This window comes from Herpailurus yagouaroundi, unplaced genomic scaffold (assembly GCF_014898765.1).
Source record: "Herpailurus yagouaroundi ecotype Mexico unplaced genomic scaffold, PumYag 140, whole genome shotgun sequence".
In the NCBI taxonomy this organism is placed as follows: domain Eukaryota; kingdom Metazoa; phylum Chordata; class Mammalia; order Carnivora; family Felidae; genus Herpailurus; species Herpailurus yagouaroundi.
In genome coordinates this window covers 85,941,462-85,960,969 of record NW_024412395.1, presented here as the reverse complement: position 1 = coordinate 85,960,969, position 19,508 = coordinate 85,941,462, and the positions used below count along the sequence as shown (strand labels likewise).

The 19,508-nt window shown below is 36.3% G+C and overlaps 1 protein-coding gene across 5 annotated transcripts in view; it reads right to left on the bottom strand.

Annotated features, from left to right (window-relative positions):
- The window catches only part of CREB1 (cAMP responsive element binding protein 1), a 65,836-nt gene that overhangs the window by 22,608 nt on the left and 23,720 nt on the right, over nucleotides 1-19,508 (bottom strand). For 4 of the 5 annotated variants that reach the window (XR_005790486.1, XM_040476015.1, XM_040476017.1 and 1 more), the window contains exons 3-6: nucleotides 15,007-15,153; nucleotides 14,219-14,260; nucleotides 8,112-8,212; nucleotides 3,661-3,803 (exon numbers count right to left, since the gene is read on the bottom strand). Coding sequence is in view for 4 of the 5 variants with exons in the window: in XM_040476015.1 (XP_040331949.1) it covers nucleotides 3,661-3,803; nucleotides 8,112-8,212; nucleotides 14,219-14,260; nucleotides 15,007-15,153 (433 nt within the window). In the remaining variant the exon portion in view is untranslated. The remainder of the gene's footprint in view (nucleotides 1-3,660; nucleotides 3,804-8,111; nucleotides 8,213-14,218; nucleotides 14,261-15,006; nucleotides 15,154-19,508) is intronic. The other variant, XM_040476018.1, reaches the window with a different exon arrangement.

Genomic DNA, 19,508 nt, shown 5'->3' with positions numbered 1-19,508 from the left:
GTCATTCACCTGTTATGAAGTAATCAACTATGGCTCATACTAAAAGATATTTCACTTTATTAAAAAAAAATGAATTCACCTTCATACTACAGTAGATGGAAAAGTTAAGAGAAAGAGGTAGGTTATTATTTTATTTGAACAAAGCAATCCTTTAGCTACCAGCATTAAGTTGGTGGTTGGATCCTCTCGAGATACTCTCCCTCTTAAAAGTTTTCCAGAAAGAGGACTAAAATCACAATATTACATATAAAATTGCATAATGGATTTTAACTGAATAAGTCAACATGTCTGACTTATGCATTTTACTTTTTTGTCTGTTAGAAGGGAGTTATTTGGGATCAATTATCTGCCAGCTCTAAGAAACTAATATGCTGAGTCATCTGTATGAGCAACATTGATTAACTACTGTTCAGTCAAGAAATAATAACAGTAAGTAGCTATGATTTGCTTTAGCAAATGATAAATGATACCTATTGGAAATTAAGATACTGGCATTTATAATCCATCTACTTTAGCTAAGTCTGTAAGTTTTACTTCTCTTAGGCAATTAAAAAAAAAGGAATATGTAAGAACTGTATTGAGATTAAAATGGCAGGTAACTTGAAAGAATCAGAAGGGGAACAATCAAACCACAATTTCTTCTTGGCTACATACCAATGAACTCAAGGTGGGAGAAAAGAAGTAGGAAACTAGGTATCAGCAGATCTGAGTTCTAGTCCAGGTTCCATCAGTACACTGTTATTTGAATCTGTCATCTCTTCTGTAAAAATATCCGGTTCTAGCCATACTAACTACAACTATAAAAATCAAATGAAGTCATATATATGAAAGTACTCTGAAAACAAAAGTCTGATCCTATCAGACATGTTTTTCTCTGTACTATTTATTTATATACTTGATTATACCAAAAGGATTTGGGATGGCTTTCAATAAAACTAAATTCATTAAAACAAGAAGAAAAAGATAGAAGTCAAGTAACTGATGTGTCTCTACCACAGAGATTCTACCAGAAAATCTAGAGGAAGAATACAATTAAACATAAACTCAGCTGAGATTCTGAGTAAAGTGAACATGAGGAAAACATCATAGGTTATAGTTGTATTTAGTGAAACAAAAGATTCAAGTTCCAAATGATAGACACTTGTGTTTCTAACTTAGAACTCCTCAAAAAAGACTTTATTTTACTAGGAACAGTGAACAAAGTAATGGATAAAACTACTAACAACATTAATAAAAAAAAAAAAAACAAAAAAACAATATATGGAAGGAATACAAACTGGTGCAGCCACTGGGAAGGGAAATTGGGCAGGATGTGCTTTGATTCAACAATTGCACTCTTTTAAAAAAAATTTTTTTTTAATGTTTATTTATTTTTGAGAGGGAGAGATAGCATAATATGGGGCTCAAACCGAGAGATCATGATCTGAGCCTAAGTTAGACACTTAACTGACTATGCCATCCAAGTGCCCCAACAATTCCACTCTTTGGATGCTATCCCACTGAAACCTTATCACATATATAAGAATGTTCATGTCTTACTGTTTAAAACAATAGAAATGTCCTAAATGTTTACCAATGTGTGTGTGTACGTATTATGTGTGTGTGTGTGGGGGGGGGGGGGGGATGTTTAAATAAAAGTTACATTTATATAGTGAAACACAATGTAGCTGTTGGAAGAAATTATATATATAGTACATAAGTAATGTAAGTCTCACTTGTATAAAAATACTGTACATGGTAACATATTTATGTATAAATAAAATGAAAAAGAATGGACAGATATATACCAAACTCTTACTACTGGGGAGAGATGAAAAGGATTAAGTTAAGAAACATATAAATGTTGTATATGTGTCAAGAACATAATGTTAAATCAATTCCACCAAGGAAATAGGTGTATACTCTAAGAGAATAATGGATAATGCAATAAAATTTTAAAAATCTCAAAGTATGAACTTTCTAAAACTAGGAATTTTCAGTTGCTGGGACAGAGTGGTATGCCAAATTAAACATCTACATTTCTGAATTTGCCTTCCCTATTTGAGATTCTATATGCCTTTTCTCTAAAGAACATGCTTTCTAGTTCAAGTGAGATTCCCTGCACAACTGAATTACTAACAGGAGTGTGGTGTATCCCTCAGGTTTCTGTTGAAGTACAGAGAAAAGTAAATGTCATATATCAATGTCTCAGAACACACATCTTGAATACTTCAAATTATTTGGATATAAGGGTTACAAAACCCACATACATGTATATAGATGGTACCTGTTTGTCTCCACCAACAAAGAACTCAAGAAGGAAAAAAGGTGACTGAACTCCAGTAAGCACAGTGTGAACAAGAAGCTTAGTCAAAAAAATGCTTTCCTTCTACTCACTTTCAAAAGTTTCAGCTTCAGGACAGCTAAAAAGTCTGCTACTTAGGAATCTGTTTTTAATACAGTTGGAATGCAAATTAGTTATGTAAACAAAGGCTGAACTATACAAAAACTATTAATTTGGGACTCAAACTTTTATACACATTCCTGACACAGACCACCCCTGGGCATTAGAAAATTAATGCAACAAGGGAGTGTCAATGAGTACATTTAATTTGCAATAAGGAAGAAAGGGGGGGAAACTACATAATGGCAAGCAATAGATTTTTTTCAACTTTATTTTGAGACAGAAACAACATGTGTGGTAGGGGTAGAGAGAGAGAATCCCAAGCAGACTCCGCACTGTGAGTGTGAAGCCCAATGCGGGGCTCAGACTCACAAACCGTGAGGTCATGACCTGAGCTGAAATCAGGAGTTGGATGCTTAACCGACTGAGCCACCCAGGTGCCCTTAGGAAGTACTGGATTTAATGAACACATCAAAATGAAGAAATCTACGTGTGAGGCACTTAAGGAGGCAAAAGATACTGGGAAAAGACAGAAAAACACACCAGTCACACAAATGCCCCTGATCAAACAAAAGCAGAGCTCAAAAGTACTCTGTAACAGATTTGGGTGAAAGATAAGGAGAGAGACCTAAGTGTCAGATAGAGACATGACAGAAATGGAAACTTTGATAATTTTTCAATAGAAATCTTTGCCTTCTCTGAGCCCAAAGGCCAACTGTGCTCTAATTTTGGCAGTCCTTATGTTTATGCTATCATAATTCACTATCTTACCTTTTACATTAAAAAGAATAATGATTTGAATGTGTTGGTAGACTATAACCAAGCCTGTCGACATCCACCACAAAACATTACATACGATTTTAAAATGCTACTTTTAGAACGGAAAGTGAATAAAAATAAACCGTTTTATCCTTAAACATAATCAGAGAATGGTTATCTTATCTGAAAAAGTATGTCCTCTATGACCATCGTATATCACACGAGGACTACAATCTAGAGCTCCAAGCAGCGATTCAAAAAACTTTCAAGACTCTCCCAGTGTCTGCACAAAACAAAGGACCACCTAAAGGGCTAAAGTGCTTGAGTCATCCCAACAAAAACCCCGAAGAAAAGAAAATACTTGTGTTCCAGAAGTCTGCACAGTGAACAGTAAAGGAAGTGTAATTGATCACATCCAAGACTGAGGAAAGAGTTGGTACTTGCAGGATTCCTTTAAGGAGAATGCAGCCATTAGTGTGTTGGTCTCACTTTCCAAAGCAGAAATATCTTCTACTCACTGTACTGTCCGCTGCTCGTTTGGTAAATCGGAGTTGGCACCGTTACGGTGGTGATGGCAGGTGCTGAGGTCTCCTCTTCAGACTTCTCTTCTTCAATCCTTGGCACTCCTGGTGCATCTGAAGACAAGTCATTCAAAATTTTCCTAGAAAAAGAGAGAACTGTATTAACTAAAATAAAAGTAACATTTACTGGCTAAATACAAATAACAGGAAAGGAAAATGAGTGGAAAGTTGCTCGTGCTTAGGACAGCAGTTTAAAATGTAAGAACAAGAATAAACCATAAACGGATGAGGAATCAATGTGTCAAAATGAAATCATACAAGGACTAGAAAAAACGATGAATTTCTCTTTAATTTGAATGTAAAGGGAAGCAATCATTCAAAATCTAGGTGTAAGCAGAGGTTAATAAACTTGATTACAGAAAAAAAACGCACAAAAAAACAAAACAAAATAACCTTTTGTAGGGCAAAGAACACCAAAACCAAAGTCAAGAGATGATCAACAACACTAAGAAAGAAATGTTTACATATATTACAGATGAAGGAGCAATAGCCCCAATATATAAAGAACTCTTAAAAATTTAGACAGGGTGCCTGGGTGGCTCAGTTGGTTGAGCGTCCGACTTTGGCTCAGGTCATGATCTCATGGTTCATGAGTTTGAGCCCTGCATCAGGCTCTCTGCTGTCAGCGTAGAGACTGCTTTGGATCCTCTGTTCCCCTCTCTCTCTGCCCCACCTCACTCGCTCAAGCTCTCCTTCTCAAAAATAAACATTAAAAAAATTGAGGCCAAAAAAAAAGAATTAAAAACCTGACTTTAAATGTCTCAACTTTCAGATTGGTAAAAAGTAAAAAACCTGTGAGAAAACAGACACTCTCATTGGTGTGAGTATAAAATTGGCGTACAACCCTTATGGAATGAATGTGATGATGTAACAAAAGTATGTTTACACAGCAATCTTACTTGTAGGAACTTACCCTTAAGATATACTTCCTAGAGTACAAAAATACATACATGTAAGGTTATTCATGGTAGCGCTGTTTGTAACTGCAAAATACTGAAGACTATCTATATGCCAACACGTTGGAGAGTGGCTGAATAAACTAGAGCTCATCCAGGTGAGGAGTAAAGCACATACGTTTTGTATATGAAAGAAAGTAAAATAACATGTTTGTTCTGCTATTCTAGAAAAAACTCAGAAAGGATAAACCAGATAGAGTTTCATGAAATTACTTAATCTACTGGGGATGGGTAAGAAAGAAGTAAAAAAAGAAAAAACTGGGACGGGGCACTTATAAGTGTGTGGATGTTTTTGTACAATTGTGACTTTTGGAACCATGTTCATGTTTTGCATATTAAAAAACAGTATCAACAAGGATGGAGGAAACATTCTAAAAAGGAATACAAATAAAAGCAAATTAACCTTATTGTTATTTCAAACGAGTAACATAATCACAGAGGAGGGGAAAAAACTCAACTCATGCAATTTTTGACATCTTAAATTTCTACGTTCCATCCAAACTCTGCACACACATTTTGAATAAGTACTAGTCTTTAGAGCAGCATTTTTCAAACTCAGGTCACAACCCGTATGTGGACCATGGAAATGGTTATGTATGTTGTAACCAACGTAAAACAAAAAACAACTGAACATCACACGTAATACGGTGCTGTATTATTTGCTTCAGATGCCTATATATGTGTGTACCTGTATATATATACACCTATGTGTATATGAATATGAATTTGAAATAAGAGTATGTATACAGAGAGAAAACTATAAAGATTTTTTCTTATTGTGGATTGTAGTAAAAAAATAAAAGTTTCAAAGCTACTACTTTAGACCTGCATATAATATAAATCTACTTCTCTTTTGCCTGAAGCTAGTAATCATTCTTGTCTTCTCTTTCCAGTTTCTAATATTGTTGCTCCAGACCGTCTTGGTCATTCTTATGTCACAGAGATACAATTCACTCTCTTAAAGTAGATTCGAGATGTGGTCTGAGCAGTGGGATTAATTCCTTCCCTTAATCTAGACATTAGGTTTTTACCAATGTAATCTTATGTTATATTGGCTTTTTTTGGCAACTGTATGTATCTGTTAATGATAATTAAATAACATAATTACGTTTCTAAAACAATTTTTTTTTTTGAGAGACAGAGAGGGAGGGAGGGAGGGAGGAAAGGAAGCAGGGAGGAAGGGAGAGAGAGAGAGAGGACATGCTTGAGTGCAAGTGTGCACCAGGGAGGGGCAGAAGGAGAGGGAGAGAGAGAATCCTAAGCAGGCAGGGCTCCATCTTATGACCGTGAGATCATGACCTGACTGAGCCACCCAGGTGTCCTGAAAACAAATTCTTAATCTAGAATCTTGCACTTGAAGAACTGGTTTGGTTTTTTTTTTTTTTTTAATTTTTTTTTCAACGTTTATTTATTTTTGGGACAGAGAGAGACAGAGCATGAACGGGGGAGGGGCAGAGAGAGAGGGAGACTCAGAATGGGAAGCAGGCTCCAGGCTCTGAGCCATCAGCCCAGAGCCCGACGCGGGGCTCGAACTCACGGACTGCGAGATCGTGACCTGGCTGAAGTCGGACGCTTAACCGACTGCGCCACCCAGGCGCCCCCTGGTTTGGTTTTAAACTCAAGTTCAGAAATTCTGTAATTATCACCAACAACTGACAGTCTGTTTCCCCGGACAGCTATGATCCTTCAAAGTACTTGTTCTCCCACCCATTAGGGTATTTCTCCCCTAACGTTCTGTCACTTGCAAAGGTGATGAGCTGGCTTTTCTGTTTTTCAGGTGAACTGCTGGTAAAAATACCAAACCAGCTGAGACCAAGTAAGAGTGCTGTAAGAACTTCCTCTGAGTATAAATCAATCACTACAAAGCTGGGTTGTTCTAAGAAAAACTTATCTTGAATTATCAACTAATCCCCATTTCTCCAATCTTACAAAAGCATATCATAAGGACTCTGTTAAAGATCTCATTGGAGTCAAGACATAAAAGCTAGGTTTCAAGAATTTACAAGCTTAAAACAAAATAACAGATACACAATGACTATAAGGAAAGATACAGTATTTCTCATGAACGTAGCCCCTTCTCTGCATGTGCGCATCTCAGGCATTGTTTATTTGATTACGAATTAAGGTGTTACTATTTAAGTGATCTTTGCTAGGATACAGGCTACAACAAAATATTTTCTTTCCACACAGAGCTCTTATTTTATAAGGTCTACAACTAGAATCTACGGAATTTATTTACAACTATTTGCCTGGAATTTATAGACAGAGAAGCCAAGTGGCTCGTCAACACCTGGTTGGATCCGCTTCAGGATCAAATGTGTTAAAATAGTAACACGGGATGTATTTTGAAGTTCAAATCTAAAACTAGATGTATTTAGGAAAAAAAGAAATAAGCATAAATGTATACAACACATACTTGGTAATATAAAATTTCTTAAGATCTCAAAATCAGTTTATTGGTATTCATTTAGGATCCCTCATTTAATTGAGAAAAGGGCTAGCATAGGAGCCAAGTGGAAAAAAAAAATTTAACCATTCACTGAAAAACAAATACCTTAGGCTAATAACAAGAAAGAATATTAGAAGTTTGAAATTTATTAAACTCTCAAGTAAGCTTACAAAGACTTATGGAATTGCTCTTCCTGGAGATATTGAGCATGGAGACAGTTTCTACATATAAAAAAATGGTTTGGGGGGCGCCTGGGTGGCGCAGTCGGTTGAGCGTCCGACTTCAGCCAGGTCACGATCTCGCGGTCCGTGAGTTCGAGCCCCGCGTCGGGCTCGGGGCTGATGGCTCAGAGCCTGGAGCCTGCTTCCGATTCTGTGTCTCCCTCTCTCTCTGCCCCTCCCCCGTTCATGCTCTGTCTCTCTCTGTCCCAAAAATAAATAAATGTTGAAAAAAAAAAAAAAAAAGGTCCGGGTCCATGATAGAGGCAAAGCAACCTCTATAGCTGAACACAGAAACTATAGTAAGGTGTCCCTAAAATTAGGGAGTATCAGCAAAGTGTCACGCTGCAATAAGGATTACATTAATAAACAGTTATTTACTAAGTACCATGGCGTGAGAAATGGTCTGCAAATGTGATGCTAGGTAGATAAATAGTGTAGTGTGTCAGAACTGACAAACTAGAAGTGCTATAATCCTATCAAATATTCCAAACTTTTTAACATATAAAGCAGCAGCTGGCATGGTTTACAAAAACAGAAGCAAAAAAGAAAAAAAAAATTGTTTATCCAGGACTGTTCAGAGTAAAAAGTTCTCTTATTCTGTACGATAAACTTCAACTTGAGAAGTAACTCAAGATGAAGAGAAGTAACCTAGACGGTCCTGAATTGAGCAGCTAATTGGTCTTCCGACATCTTTTCATCTGCAACTACCTAAAGCTTCCTGACATCTTTGATTCTGAATCTTTTAACTATTAAGTTCCATACCTGTAGGAAGGCCTCCTTGAAAGAATTTCTCTTCGTTTTTGGGAATCAGTTACACTATCCACTGACTCCTGTGAATCTTCACTTTCTGCAATAGTTGAAATCTGAAAACAAAGAAGAACTTTATCTTGATAATCGAATTTAGTTCCCATAAAGTTTTTATGAACTTTAAGAAAAATCAAATATAAAACGATGTACATAAACCTTGCACATGCTTCAGTAGAAAAAAATCAATTTTTATGGGAGACAACCACACCAATCACATTCTTCTCCCCTTTACTTATCCTATAGAAGTCAGTTAGTCCTAAGATTTTTTTGGTCAAAACCAAACTTTTGTGATATACAAATTCAGCTTCATCTCTTCCAGGACTTCATGTAACCAATCTTGAACGCATCAATATTACTGTCAGTTGTTTTCTTACAATTGTTAGAACAAAACTACCAAGTGAAATAAGACTTCTGACATGAAGAAAAGAATAAATGACTAAATATTTGGTCATAAGTCTATACAATGACATACAAGTATTATCCTTTACTGTTAAACACTTGTGACTATATTTATAACTGCACAAATAAGATTGGTGATCCCCCAGATGGTTGTTTCTAGCAACTTAGTCTACATATAGACCTTCAAAGTTTTTACTATGCAAAAACTCAAGGTAAAGAACTGTGTATTTCTGGAAAGTATCCCTGGACTGAAAAGTAATGAAGTTGAACAAAGATTTTACATGGGATAATAATAATGATAATGGTAACAGCAACTAGCATTTATTGAGAACTTACTATGTGCCAGGTACAATGGTAAAACACACAATGGTAAAGTATTATATTAATACTCACTAATACAATAACATCAGGTACTAGCTAAGTACAGTATTTAAACCCATTTCATAGATAGAAGAACTCAAGGTACAAAGAGGTTAAGTAACTCACCCAAGTCACAAAGCTAGGAAGTAGTGGAGCCACTGTCAATAGTTGGCATCTCAGTTTTAGACATCCTTACCAGCATCAAAATCCTGTTGGTTCCAATCTCAAACCAGTTTTGTCAGAAGCAGCAACCCAGAGGTGTTTTTAGACCACTCTCAGACTACAGTTCACTCGCCTAGTAGGTAAGCCTGTCTGTCAAGATGATATAGCCGAGCTTCTCTAGTCTGCTTCATTCAGCTTCCCTTCTCATCAGCAGGGGCCTCCTGCTCCTTCCTGAACTAGGTGTGCATGATGCTATCAGAGTGAGAATTCGGTTTAATGAAGGCAAGAGTCTGTGTGGCTCAGCTCCATGTCAAAATTTAGGGCAATTGCAACAAGAAAAAACATATTCAGAGGAACCTGACAAATCCCACAGGTACTCTGTATGTGGTCTGGGCCTATGGGTTTTGGAGAGTGGGGGCTCATCTTGACAGGGCACTTTGTAATAGGCACTCACTCTCAAATGAAATTAGGTAAATGTAGTAATTTTTCACAAAATTTATCTACAATAAAGTAATGTGCCCCATCCAAACACTTTCAAATGTAAGAACTTTAAAGACCTACACATTAACAGGCAACATTTAACGAATCCAGAAATGACAGATAAAAAGCTGTGTCAGAGGCTGAATTTAGTCTGTGATTCTCTGCAGAGTAATAATGCTACAGTTACAGCACAGAGAACACTCCCACTATATCTGTAGCTGCTGTAACTAGCCCGCTCAGCATAGTCTCTGCACAGACCTTCTCAGATACACAGCAGATGAGGAGCTATGAAAAGACCTTAGCAGAGTGTCAGGATTTCCAGGAATAACAAGACTCAACTCAAAGTGGACAGTACTATCCCAAGTGTTTACCTTCATTAATACTTCTCGGAACCTCAGTTCCTCTGTTCTTTCTGCCTCCTTTGCATGACCCTCATCCTTAAAACCTTCTTGTAAGGACAGATAGTGACTTAGGCATACTCTTCGAAGTTGAAAGTCATTAAAACAACAGTTTTAAAACATACTGTATAAACCACCCATAAGGGAAGTTGTGAAATGAAATAAATTAATGCTGCTTTTTAACATGTGACCTTTAATCCTAACACCCCCCCCCCCCCAAACTCAGTGGTTCTATTGCTCTTAGCAGGAAAAAAGCCTCCCTTCCTCTGATCTGTAAGATTTTGTCAATTGAGTCAAAAGGAAATTAACTTATCACTATGTAGTGATTACAACCATTTTAATGTAAAGGGAGTTCAGAATTACTCAATAAAAATAATAACAACAAGTGTTAACATTTCGTCTTTGGGAATACTATCCAGGGAGAACTTAAGAGCTATGAAGTCAATTCCTACGGACTATCTACCAAAACAAACAAAAACAAAAACAAAAATCCCAAACACACATTGGATCCACATTTCTGAGACTAATACAAATCATGTCAAAACTCCTTTTTATAAGTAAAAGCTATTAATTATAGTTTAATATATATTTAATAGGTTATTAAAAATAACCATATGAAAAATTATATTCCAAACTACCACTACCACATTCCAATGATAGAGACCCTTCCTCTGGCCCTTACCTCTTATCACCTCTCTTATTAGCCCTTTCCTCAGATCCTTATATAGGTCTTTAACCTTGGCCACTTAGAAGTTGAGACATTTTCAAAAAGTCAAACCACCATGTGTAGATGTAAAGTTTTAGATCTGTATTCCTCAACTTTCTTTAGTTTATTAAAAACCTGCACCTCCTATTAGTAAGAGGGGAAAATCTTCCTATTTTGAAGTTATTTGAAATTTTAAAATGAAACATACAGTGCCAAAACCAAATCAGATGCTTTTTCAAATAACTATTAAATTAAATTATTATTAAATGTAATTGAATATGCTTAAGAAATCATTTAATATTTCATAACAGTGACTCAAACATCTGATTCTAAGCTTGGGCTTTTTAAAACATGATTTAACATTTGGCATTGTTGAAAAAGAGGACTCATGAAAAAGTAAGTGCATTTTTGGCTGGGCTTACTAAATACTAAATCAGTTTTCATTTTCATCTATCAATTATACAAACTTTTGATGAGATTTACCTAGTATATTTTCATCTCCCTGGCTCTCAGTTATTGTATGCTAATAATAGGTGTTACAATGTTATATTTATTTTAACAAATAAGTGCAGCAACTACTGAAACTCTAGAAGACACCTGAATAGTTTAGAGAATTCTATTTACAGGGTCTAAAAGTATATAGATGTTGAGTTTTTAGGTGACAAATTTATATTGTTTGCAGTTTAAAAAAAAAAAAAAACTATGAATACATTTCCAAACTTCTTTCCAAATGGTCTCTCCACGGCACGACTTTCTTTCAAAAACGTCACTTTATCCCAGGATAGTTGAAAGGGATTTCTTTTTTTCAAAAATATGTTAGGTAATATATCCCTTGCAAATCCTTGCTTACCATCACCGAAAAGATCAGAAACTCTGGAACATTTGTCTCATAAAAAACAAACCAGCAATTCATCCTTATGTTAGATAACTCTTAAGTACTTTGCTGCATGAGAGCCACTGAATCCCTGTGTTGCACAAAAGGTTATTATTGTTCCCATCATATTATAAAGTATTGTGAAGATTTTATCACGTTTTCATCTAACCACTCTCCCTCTTGCTCTCTATTGGAGCACATCTTTTTACTATTCCTTGATATGTAAAACATATTCTTACTCCTAAGCCTTCAGACTTGCTTTTACTATTTGCATGGTTTAGCATTCTGCACTGGCTTCTGGTTTCTGTTCACTGTGTTCCCTGACCACCCTACATAAAAGAGAACACCCTTCCCTCCGCATTATCTATCCCTTTCCCCTGCTTCAATCATCTTCCCAGCACTTATCCTCACCTGACATATTTTATTTTCTCATTGTCTCTCTTCGCTCAAATGTGATCTTCATGAGAATAGAGAAGTATTATTTGTTCACTGCTGTCTTTCATAGCACCTAAAACAGTGACTGGCACATAGCATGTGATCAATAAAAATTCAGTGAAAGAATGAATTTAATAATTTAAGGTAACATAATCCATAAATCCTGACATGTTTAAGCTGCAATGTATTAAAAATGCATTCAAAATTAACAAAGGGAAAGTGAAGATGCCACTGTTAACTTCTATCCATTTGCATAAATCCCATTATTTTGGGGGGATTCTGACATAATCTGTGAGACATGATAATATATATAAGGATAAAGGTAGGGCACTAATGTCAAGTCATAAATGAAACAGGAGTACAGCATAACTTCTAATATTTTTAGACTAAAAAATATAAAGAGATGCTAATATCTAACTCTCACATCAAGAGAAATGTGTCTTGTAGATTTTGAAAATGCTGTTCTACACTACTCATATTTTCCCATCTAGAAGTTTGAGGGACCATTTCTCTCCTTGTTTGAACATCTCTTCTGATGTACACTACTTCCTAATTACTAATATACTAATCACAGCTAACCAGCTGAAATGGCCATTGAAGTCTAATATATTCTCCCTGGTTATTTTCCTTTAAAGAAAAAAAATAAAATAAAAAATTTAAAGAAGTAAAAAAAAAAAAGTTTGTGTCTCTCTATTCGTAGAATTCAGGCTTTCAATTATAAGTATAGCCCACCTCAACGGAAAAATGTGCTCTTGAAAAGATGAATAAGTATTTCTATAAAGTTAATAGCCATACAACCCTCAGATCCAAATTATTACTGTCACAAAGATTAAAATTAAAAATATAATCAATAATTAAATATCACATATTATGACCAAAAATTATAATTTTAACAAATTTGGTAATTTTGGTGTATTCTTTATAACACACCAAACTCTTATTACAAGTGAAAAAGAAAAAGTGATGAATCTGTGTCTTCTGACTAGCAGGTCAGGTTCTTTCTACTGTTATCAAGAAGAAAACATGAGTGGGGAATTAGTAATGGCAAAGTATAGAAAATAGTAAGGTAGCATTCAATGAAATAAAAACTGAGACAAAAGATAGGAGACTACTGTTCAGTAGTGCGATTCCACAGAAATACCAAATACTTCGATTGTCACTGGGACAACACTGTCTCCATCTTGTTAACAAGTTCGGTCCCCAGTGTCTTTCATTATGGAAATTCATATACCTTGATTTTTTTTTTAAGTTTATTTATTTATTTTGAGAGAGAGAGAGTGAGAGAGCACGTGAGAGTGGGGGAAGGGGCAGAGAGAGGGAGTGAGAACATCCTAAACAGGCTCTGCGCTGTCAGTGTGAGCCTGATGCGGGGCTCAATCTTACCAACTGTGAGATCATGACCTGAGCCGAAATTATTAAGAGTCAGATGCTTAACCGACTGAGCCACCCAGGCGCCCCTCCCTTGATGTTTTCACATGAAAACATTTTTTCCCCCCACATAAGTGTCCAAGCAAACCAAAAGCACCAGAACAGAATGAAGTAGAGGTAGGGAACAGTGGCTAAATGACTCAATAGTATAATATGGCTGACTGGATCTAGTATGTCCTTTGAGGACATTAACAGAACGCTTCCAGAGCAGAGGAGGCACTTCTCCCTCTACAAATATCAATCAGTCTGGCTACCATACTCAAGGAAAACACAACAGCTCTCCTCCACAGGAAGATAGCAAGGATGGTCAGGAGCAATCAGAGATATACCATATAATAAATGGCTGAAGGAAAACAGACATTTGTTTAGTCTGGGCATTTTTGTAAAGTAGGAAGGGTGTGGGAGATAAGGGAGAGGGAGTGGTCTAACAGAAAAGGAATTAAATTTGCTTAACTAGTTTCTGAGGATGGAACTGGGACCACTAAATAGAAGTTTTAGAAAGGTATATTTTGGTTCACTACAGGAAGAACAGTTTAGCAATGACCCCTATTTATAAACTGTTTAACTCAGGAGACACAGCTTCCTTTCTCAAAGTAATGCTGGACTACCATTTGGAGGAGAGAAGAAAGGATACACAGGGAAATTAAGCAACACACTAAGGGCTGCGCAGGTTAACAAGTTTGGTCTAGACCTAGAAGATCTCTAAAATCTTTATGCAAACCTTAAACTGCATGTTTATAGAAGGAAAAAGACATAAAGAATAATTTCTCACCTTCCTTTCTAAAAATAGTTCTCTCCAAATCTAGGACCTAGGACTCACCTGAGTTCCGGAGAAAAGTCTTTTTAAGTCCTTACAGGAAGACTGTGAAGCAAAAAATATGAAATGGGAGGCTGGGGTTATGGCCTACTTGAATGAACGTTCAAGTCTTTTTTTTTCTTTCAATAAGCTCACTGCAAAGATGTATACTGCTCTAGGTTCCAGTTCAGCAGTCACCTGCGGAGCTCTAGGTGCCTTTATTCCCCATGGATTCAATCCAAAGGAACAAGGTCTCCAAAGAATTAGGTAACGTGCATAGTGTAATCCCTGACCCTTAAGGTGATCTTTCTGAATATATAATTATTTCAAAGTTATATACTCCAACTTACATGCCTAGACCTAGCTGGTTTTACAATGCTTTAAATGATCTCAAAATTCAGGTAATAGCTTAGGTAAGGTTATTAATTTTGACAAGGGTTTAGTTTTTTCCAATGGCACGTTTAGAAAATAATTACTAAGTTATTATTTTTGTATCTTAATTTTCCTGAACTAAGGTATATCAGGTTAGTCTTTCCCAAACATTTCCACTTTATCCCACGTAGTTAATGATTTCCCCAATCAATTCTTTTTCCTCCATATCTTAAGAAAAAGTCTTTTAATTAGGTCTGTTCTTGTGTATATATATATGTTCCTATACGTAAGGTGACTATACAGACGCAGCATATTCCTTACTGTAAAATGAAATAAACTCTGAACTAGATATGTATCTATTTTCATAACTACTGAAAGGAGAGAGATATGGCTATAAACGACAGTTACGAAAGTAGATGCAGAACTTTTTATACACATACCTGAACTGTCTGGACTTGTGGAGACTGAATAACTGATGGCTGGGCCGCCTGAATAACGCCATGGACTTGAACTGTCTGCCCATTGGGCAGCTGTACTAAAGTTACGGTGGGAGCAGATGATGTTGCATGAGCTGCTGGCATAGATACCTATGGTGTTGAACATGGAAAAAAATTACCATCACAGATAACCTCCTTCGAGGTAGTCATGCTCAATATGCACCAATTTTTTAGCAGGAAAAAGATGACCTTTTTGGTAGATAAGTATTTCACTGGTGTGAAAGAAACTAATGATTAAATTTAATATTCTTAAAAAAAAAAAAAAAAAAAAAAAAAGGACCATAAATGCCCCCTCCCTTTCAAATCCTTCCAAATGACAAAAAAACCAAAAAACTATTTTAATGCAGTATCAAAATTTGTAACACAGACTTCCTCTGAATACTAAATACACTTTAATTGTATGGTGCTTTACATTTTACATTTTCCTACCTGCTTTCATGTCCAGTTTCTCCTTTTGCTCTTCGAAGAAATCAAGACTGGGTAATAAGGATTATCTCCATTTTAGAGACAAAAACATCAAGTGCTCAAGAGATTAAGTAACTTACCCAAGGTCAAGAGATATGCTAGCTTTGAAGAAATATAGAAGTCTTCAGAATATTGTGTGTTAAATAAGCCATATTCTAAAATATACCTGCTCTCAACCTTAGGCAAAACTTCTCTAAGTCTAGAACAAATATACATCTTAAAATATACAGCATAGTTTTCTCTCTTTAACTACAAGCATGCCTTTCATTAGTGAGAAAGTATGAATACGTATTATAAACTCAAAGTTCCCACTCCCCCAAATCAAACTGGTATGATACTTGGTATTTTAAGGATTTATTTTCCTCTTGAAGGAATAAAAGCAGAATTGAGGGAATATAAGAGATACTAATTTTCTCCTGAGGCACAAAGGCAATTTTAATGAGTCAATATCCAGGTTCAAAGGGTTCTTATGTCATGTGTGTCTATTAGATGGTATTTACTGTTCCTATGTTTGAATACATTCAGGGATTCATTATTTTTTGTTCATTCACTAAACAGTTATTGGGGACCCAGGTGCCAAGGGTGGTGTCAGAACTGAAACTACAAACATGAAGAAAATAACTGGGGCTACATGTGTGAAGGCATCAGGAAAAGAACATAAATAAGTATAATCCAGAGAAATAATAAGGCTTGCCAAAAGAAAAATGAACACACTGAGGAGAGCTACCCACTGGCACCTAAGAGGAGGGGAGGCAAGGATGTGAATTTGAAACAAATATACATTAGGTATATTATGACTCCCTGGGACAGGGACAGACTTTCAGGGAGAGAGGGATGGAAAGCAGTCAGTACTACTAGACTGACCACCTAAGTGTGTTACTTTATGAACGTAGGAACCGGGAAGAGAGAACACCGTAACAAAGGAAGGTTGGGGCTAGATGAGCTAGTCATGAAAAGCCACCTATGTGTCACCTTAAAGAATGTGCATTTTTTCCTGAGACTGGGAAAGACACTGAAGAATTTTTGAACTCTGGAGTATCATGGTGAGGTCTGCATTTTAGATAGATCACTTCAGTGGCAGTATGAAAGATGTTCATTTCAGAGAAAGAAAAAAGTGGAGGTGAGGGGATTGAGAAAGATTATACAGTAGTTAAGGTGAGATGATAAAGCCAGAAGTAAAGCACTAGTGGTAGGGAGGGAGAATGAGAGAAGTGATTTAATGAAAATTCAGGAGGCAGACTAGAAAGGGCTTTACGAATGATTGGTTGAAGGAGGTGAGAGAGGAAATCAAGGATGACCCACATAATTCATGTTTCGGTAAAAATTGGTAAACTATGCCATCAACTCAAACAGAGAACACAAGAAGTAAGCTTTGGGGTGATTGGGGTGGTTGGGGGCGGGGCAAAGGGGGATGGTGGAATTGATCTGATATCCAAGAAAGTAGAGATTAAAACCATTAAGCACCCATGTTTGGACAGTTAGGAAGTCCCTCCTCATTAATCATTTTCTCTCTGACTGACATAAATCTTATCTAGTTTTACGTGGTCCTCAAAATGTGGTCCATGGACTGCCTCCATTAGCATTACACAGGATGCCTCTTTACAAAGTCAGAATCTCAGTGGACCCAAGGACACTTTCCCCTGCACTTAAGTTTGAGAATCACAGCTTAAGTTACTCAGAATATCTCCTCTTAGTTCCATACAAAAGCTCTTCTGATATTTGAAGCAATTATTATATCTTCTCTATTTTATAGAATAAACGTAGCAAGCTAACTCAATGAATAATCCCTATTCTACCCTGATCATTCTATATACTGGCTCCTCTCATCACAAGTTTACAAACAGTACAGATAGACAAAGTAAGATAAAAATCACTTCTGTTCCTACCATCCACAGCTAATCGCTGTTAATATTTTTTGCTGTAGATATATAGCTGTTTTTATAACATACTATCATGGAATCTATTTTATTTTTTGAATCCATTATAAATATCTTTCCATACCGGTAATAATTTTCTTTAGTGGTTATAATGGCTGCACAATAAAATCACACACTTTGTTTAATAAATTCATTATTAGATATTTAGGTTTTCAAATTTGCCTATTACAAAAAGATTCAATGATCATCCTTTTACTTCTTTAGTTAAATCCATAAAAATTTACATTCTCATAGTCAAAACCAAGATTATTTTTTTTCCTTTCCACTTTAAAAAATCTCTGTTAAATTCTCAAAGTAAAATGAGGCCTCTCATTATTGTTTTAGATTGATTTTCTTCCTTTACTAGTTGGGCTGAAATTTTTTCTGTTCCTTGACCACTATAATCATGGATTTGACAATTTTTATTATATTCTGATATTAAATATGACAATAAAAAATACTGGGTATTAGACTTATGAAAGGAAACTATGACAAAAATGTGAAACGTATGTGTTAAGGACATGGATGAGCAAATGAAAAACACTCTGTAATTAAGAATAAAAAAACCAAAAACTATACAAATGGGAAGAGAAAGAAAACTAGCTTTCCTAAAGCTCAAACATCATGTCATTCTGTTCTAGGTCAATCCTAGAGGACTGCCTGATGAGGATGACAAATCAAACATACGCATGTAATTTTGCTCCTTCCTAATCTCCAATTAAACTTCATAAAATTGACTCTTTTTACAGGCATAATCACATGAGCAAAGAATGAGAAAGGAGGCAACAGGAAGAGTTTTGGAGGCTGAAAAGATGGATGAATGGTACTAAAAAAGGCCAACTCATGAGGTAGATGCAGGGAAAGCCAGATTTGCACCACAAAATCCTTCAGAGATTCAGGATCTAAGTAAGTCACCCTGGAAGGTGGAGTAAAGGAGAGCTGAAAATAAGGAAGGCTGGTTGAAGGCTCTTTGAGAAGCAATTGGATCCCTTCTCCATAACTCCCTGTGGAAGAATAATTAATCTACCCCATGCTGACAGAAAAATGGAGATTTAATTTCTGGATAGGGAAAATTACACCAGACACTGCTGAAGGTGGGGTAACTAACTTTCAGTCTTCTTCTCTCACTTAGCTCCCAGGCCTTTACCCTGTAAGCAAGAGATTAGTAAAGCTTTCCCCGAGGAACTTAACCAACCACAAGGCGCTTGAATAAAGACTTGAAAGATACTGACATTGGGAAGGCCATAATCACCCTACACTGAAAGCTCACAACTTATAGGCATCAGGCCCCAAACATATCCAGAGCTTCTGGTACAGTTTTGCGGTCCCCTACTTTAAACCTGAGCAGACAAGCACAAATTATAAAACATCTGAGGAAAGCTTCTTCTAACATTAAAGATGGAGAGACCAAAACAAATTGAAGGGCAAAAATCTATATATACAGAGAAAAATCTATATGGGGAGAAGAAAACTTAAAACCTAATTAATATTCTCAGAAATGAACGAAAAGATTTCCTTTGTGAAACATAAACAGGATGCTATTAAAACACAAAAGGACAACAACAACAAAACACAAAAGGACTATTCAGAGAACAAAAGGAACTGTTGGAAACATGACAGCAGAAATAAAAAATTCAATAAATGGGTTGGAACACGAAACTGAAGAAATCTCCCAGAAAACAAAGCAAAAAGACAAAAAGAAAGAGGAAGGAAAAGAGAGTTAGAGAAACAATCCTATAGTGTAGCATCTAGATCACAAGGATCCTAGAGAAAAAAAAATCTTCAACCAAATAATTTACACTGCTCAGAATCAGAAGACATGAGTTCCACTATAAAAGGGAACACTGAGGGGCGCCTGGGTGGCGCAGTCGGTTGAGCGTCCGACTTCAGCCAGGTCACGATCTCGCGGTCCGTGAGTTCGAGCCCCGCGTCAGGCTCTGGGCTGATGGCTCGGAGCCTGGAGCCTGTTTCCGATTCTGTGTCTCCCTCTCTCTCTGCCCCTCCTCCGTTCATGCTTTGTCTCTCTCTGTCCCAAAAATAAATAAACGTTGAAAAAAAAAAAAA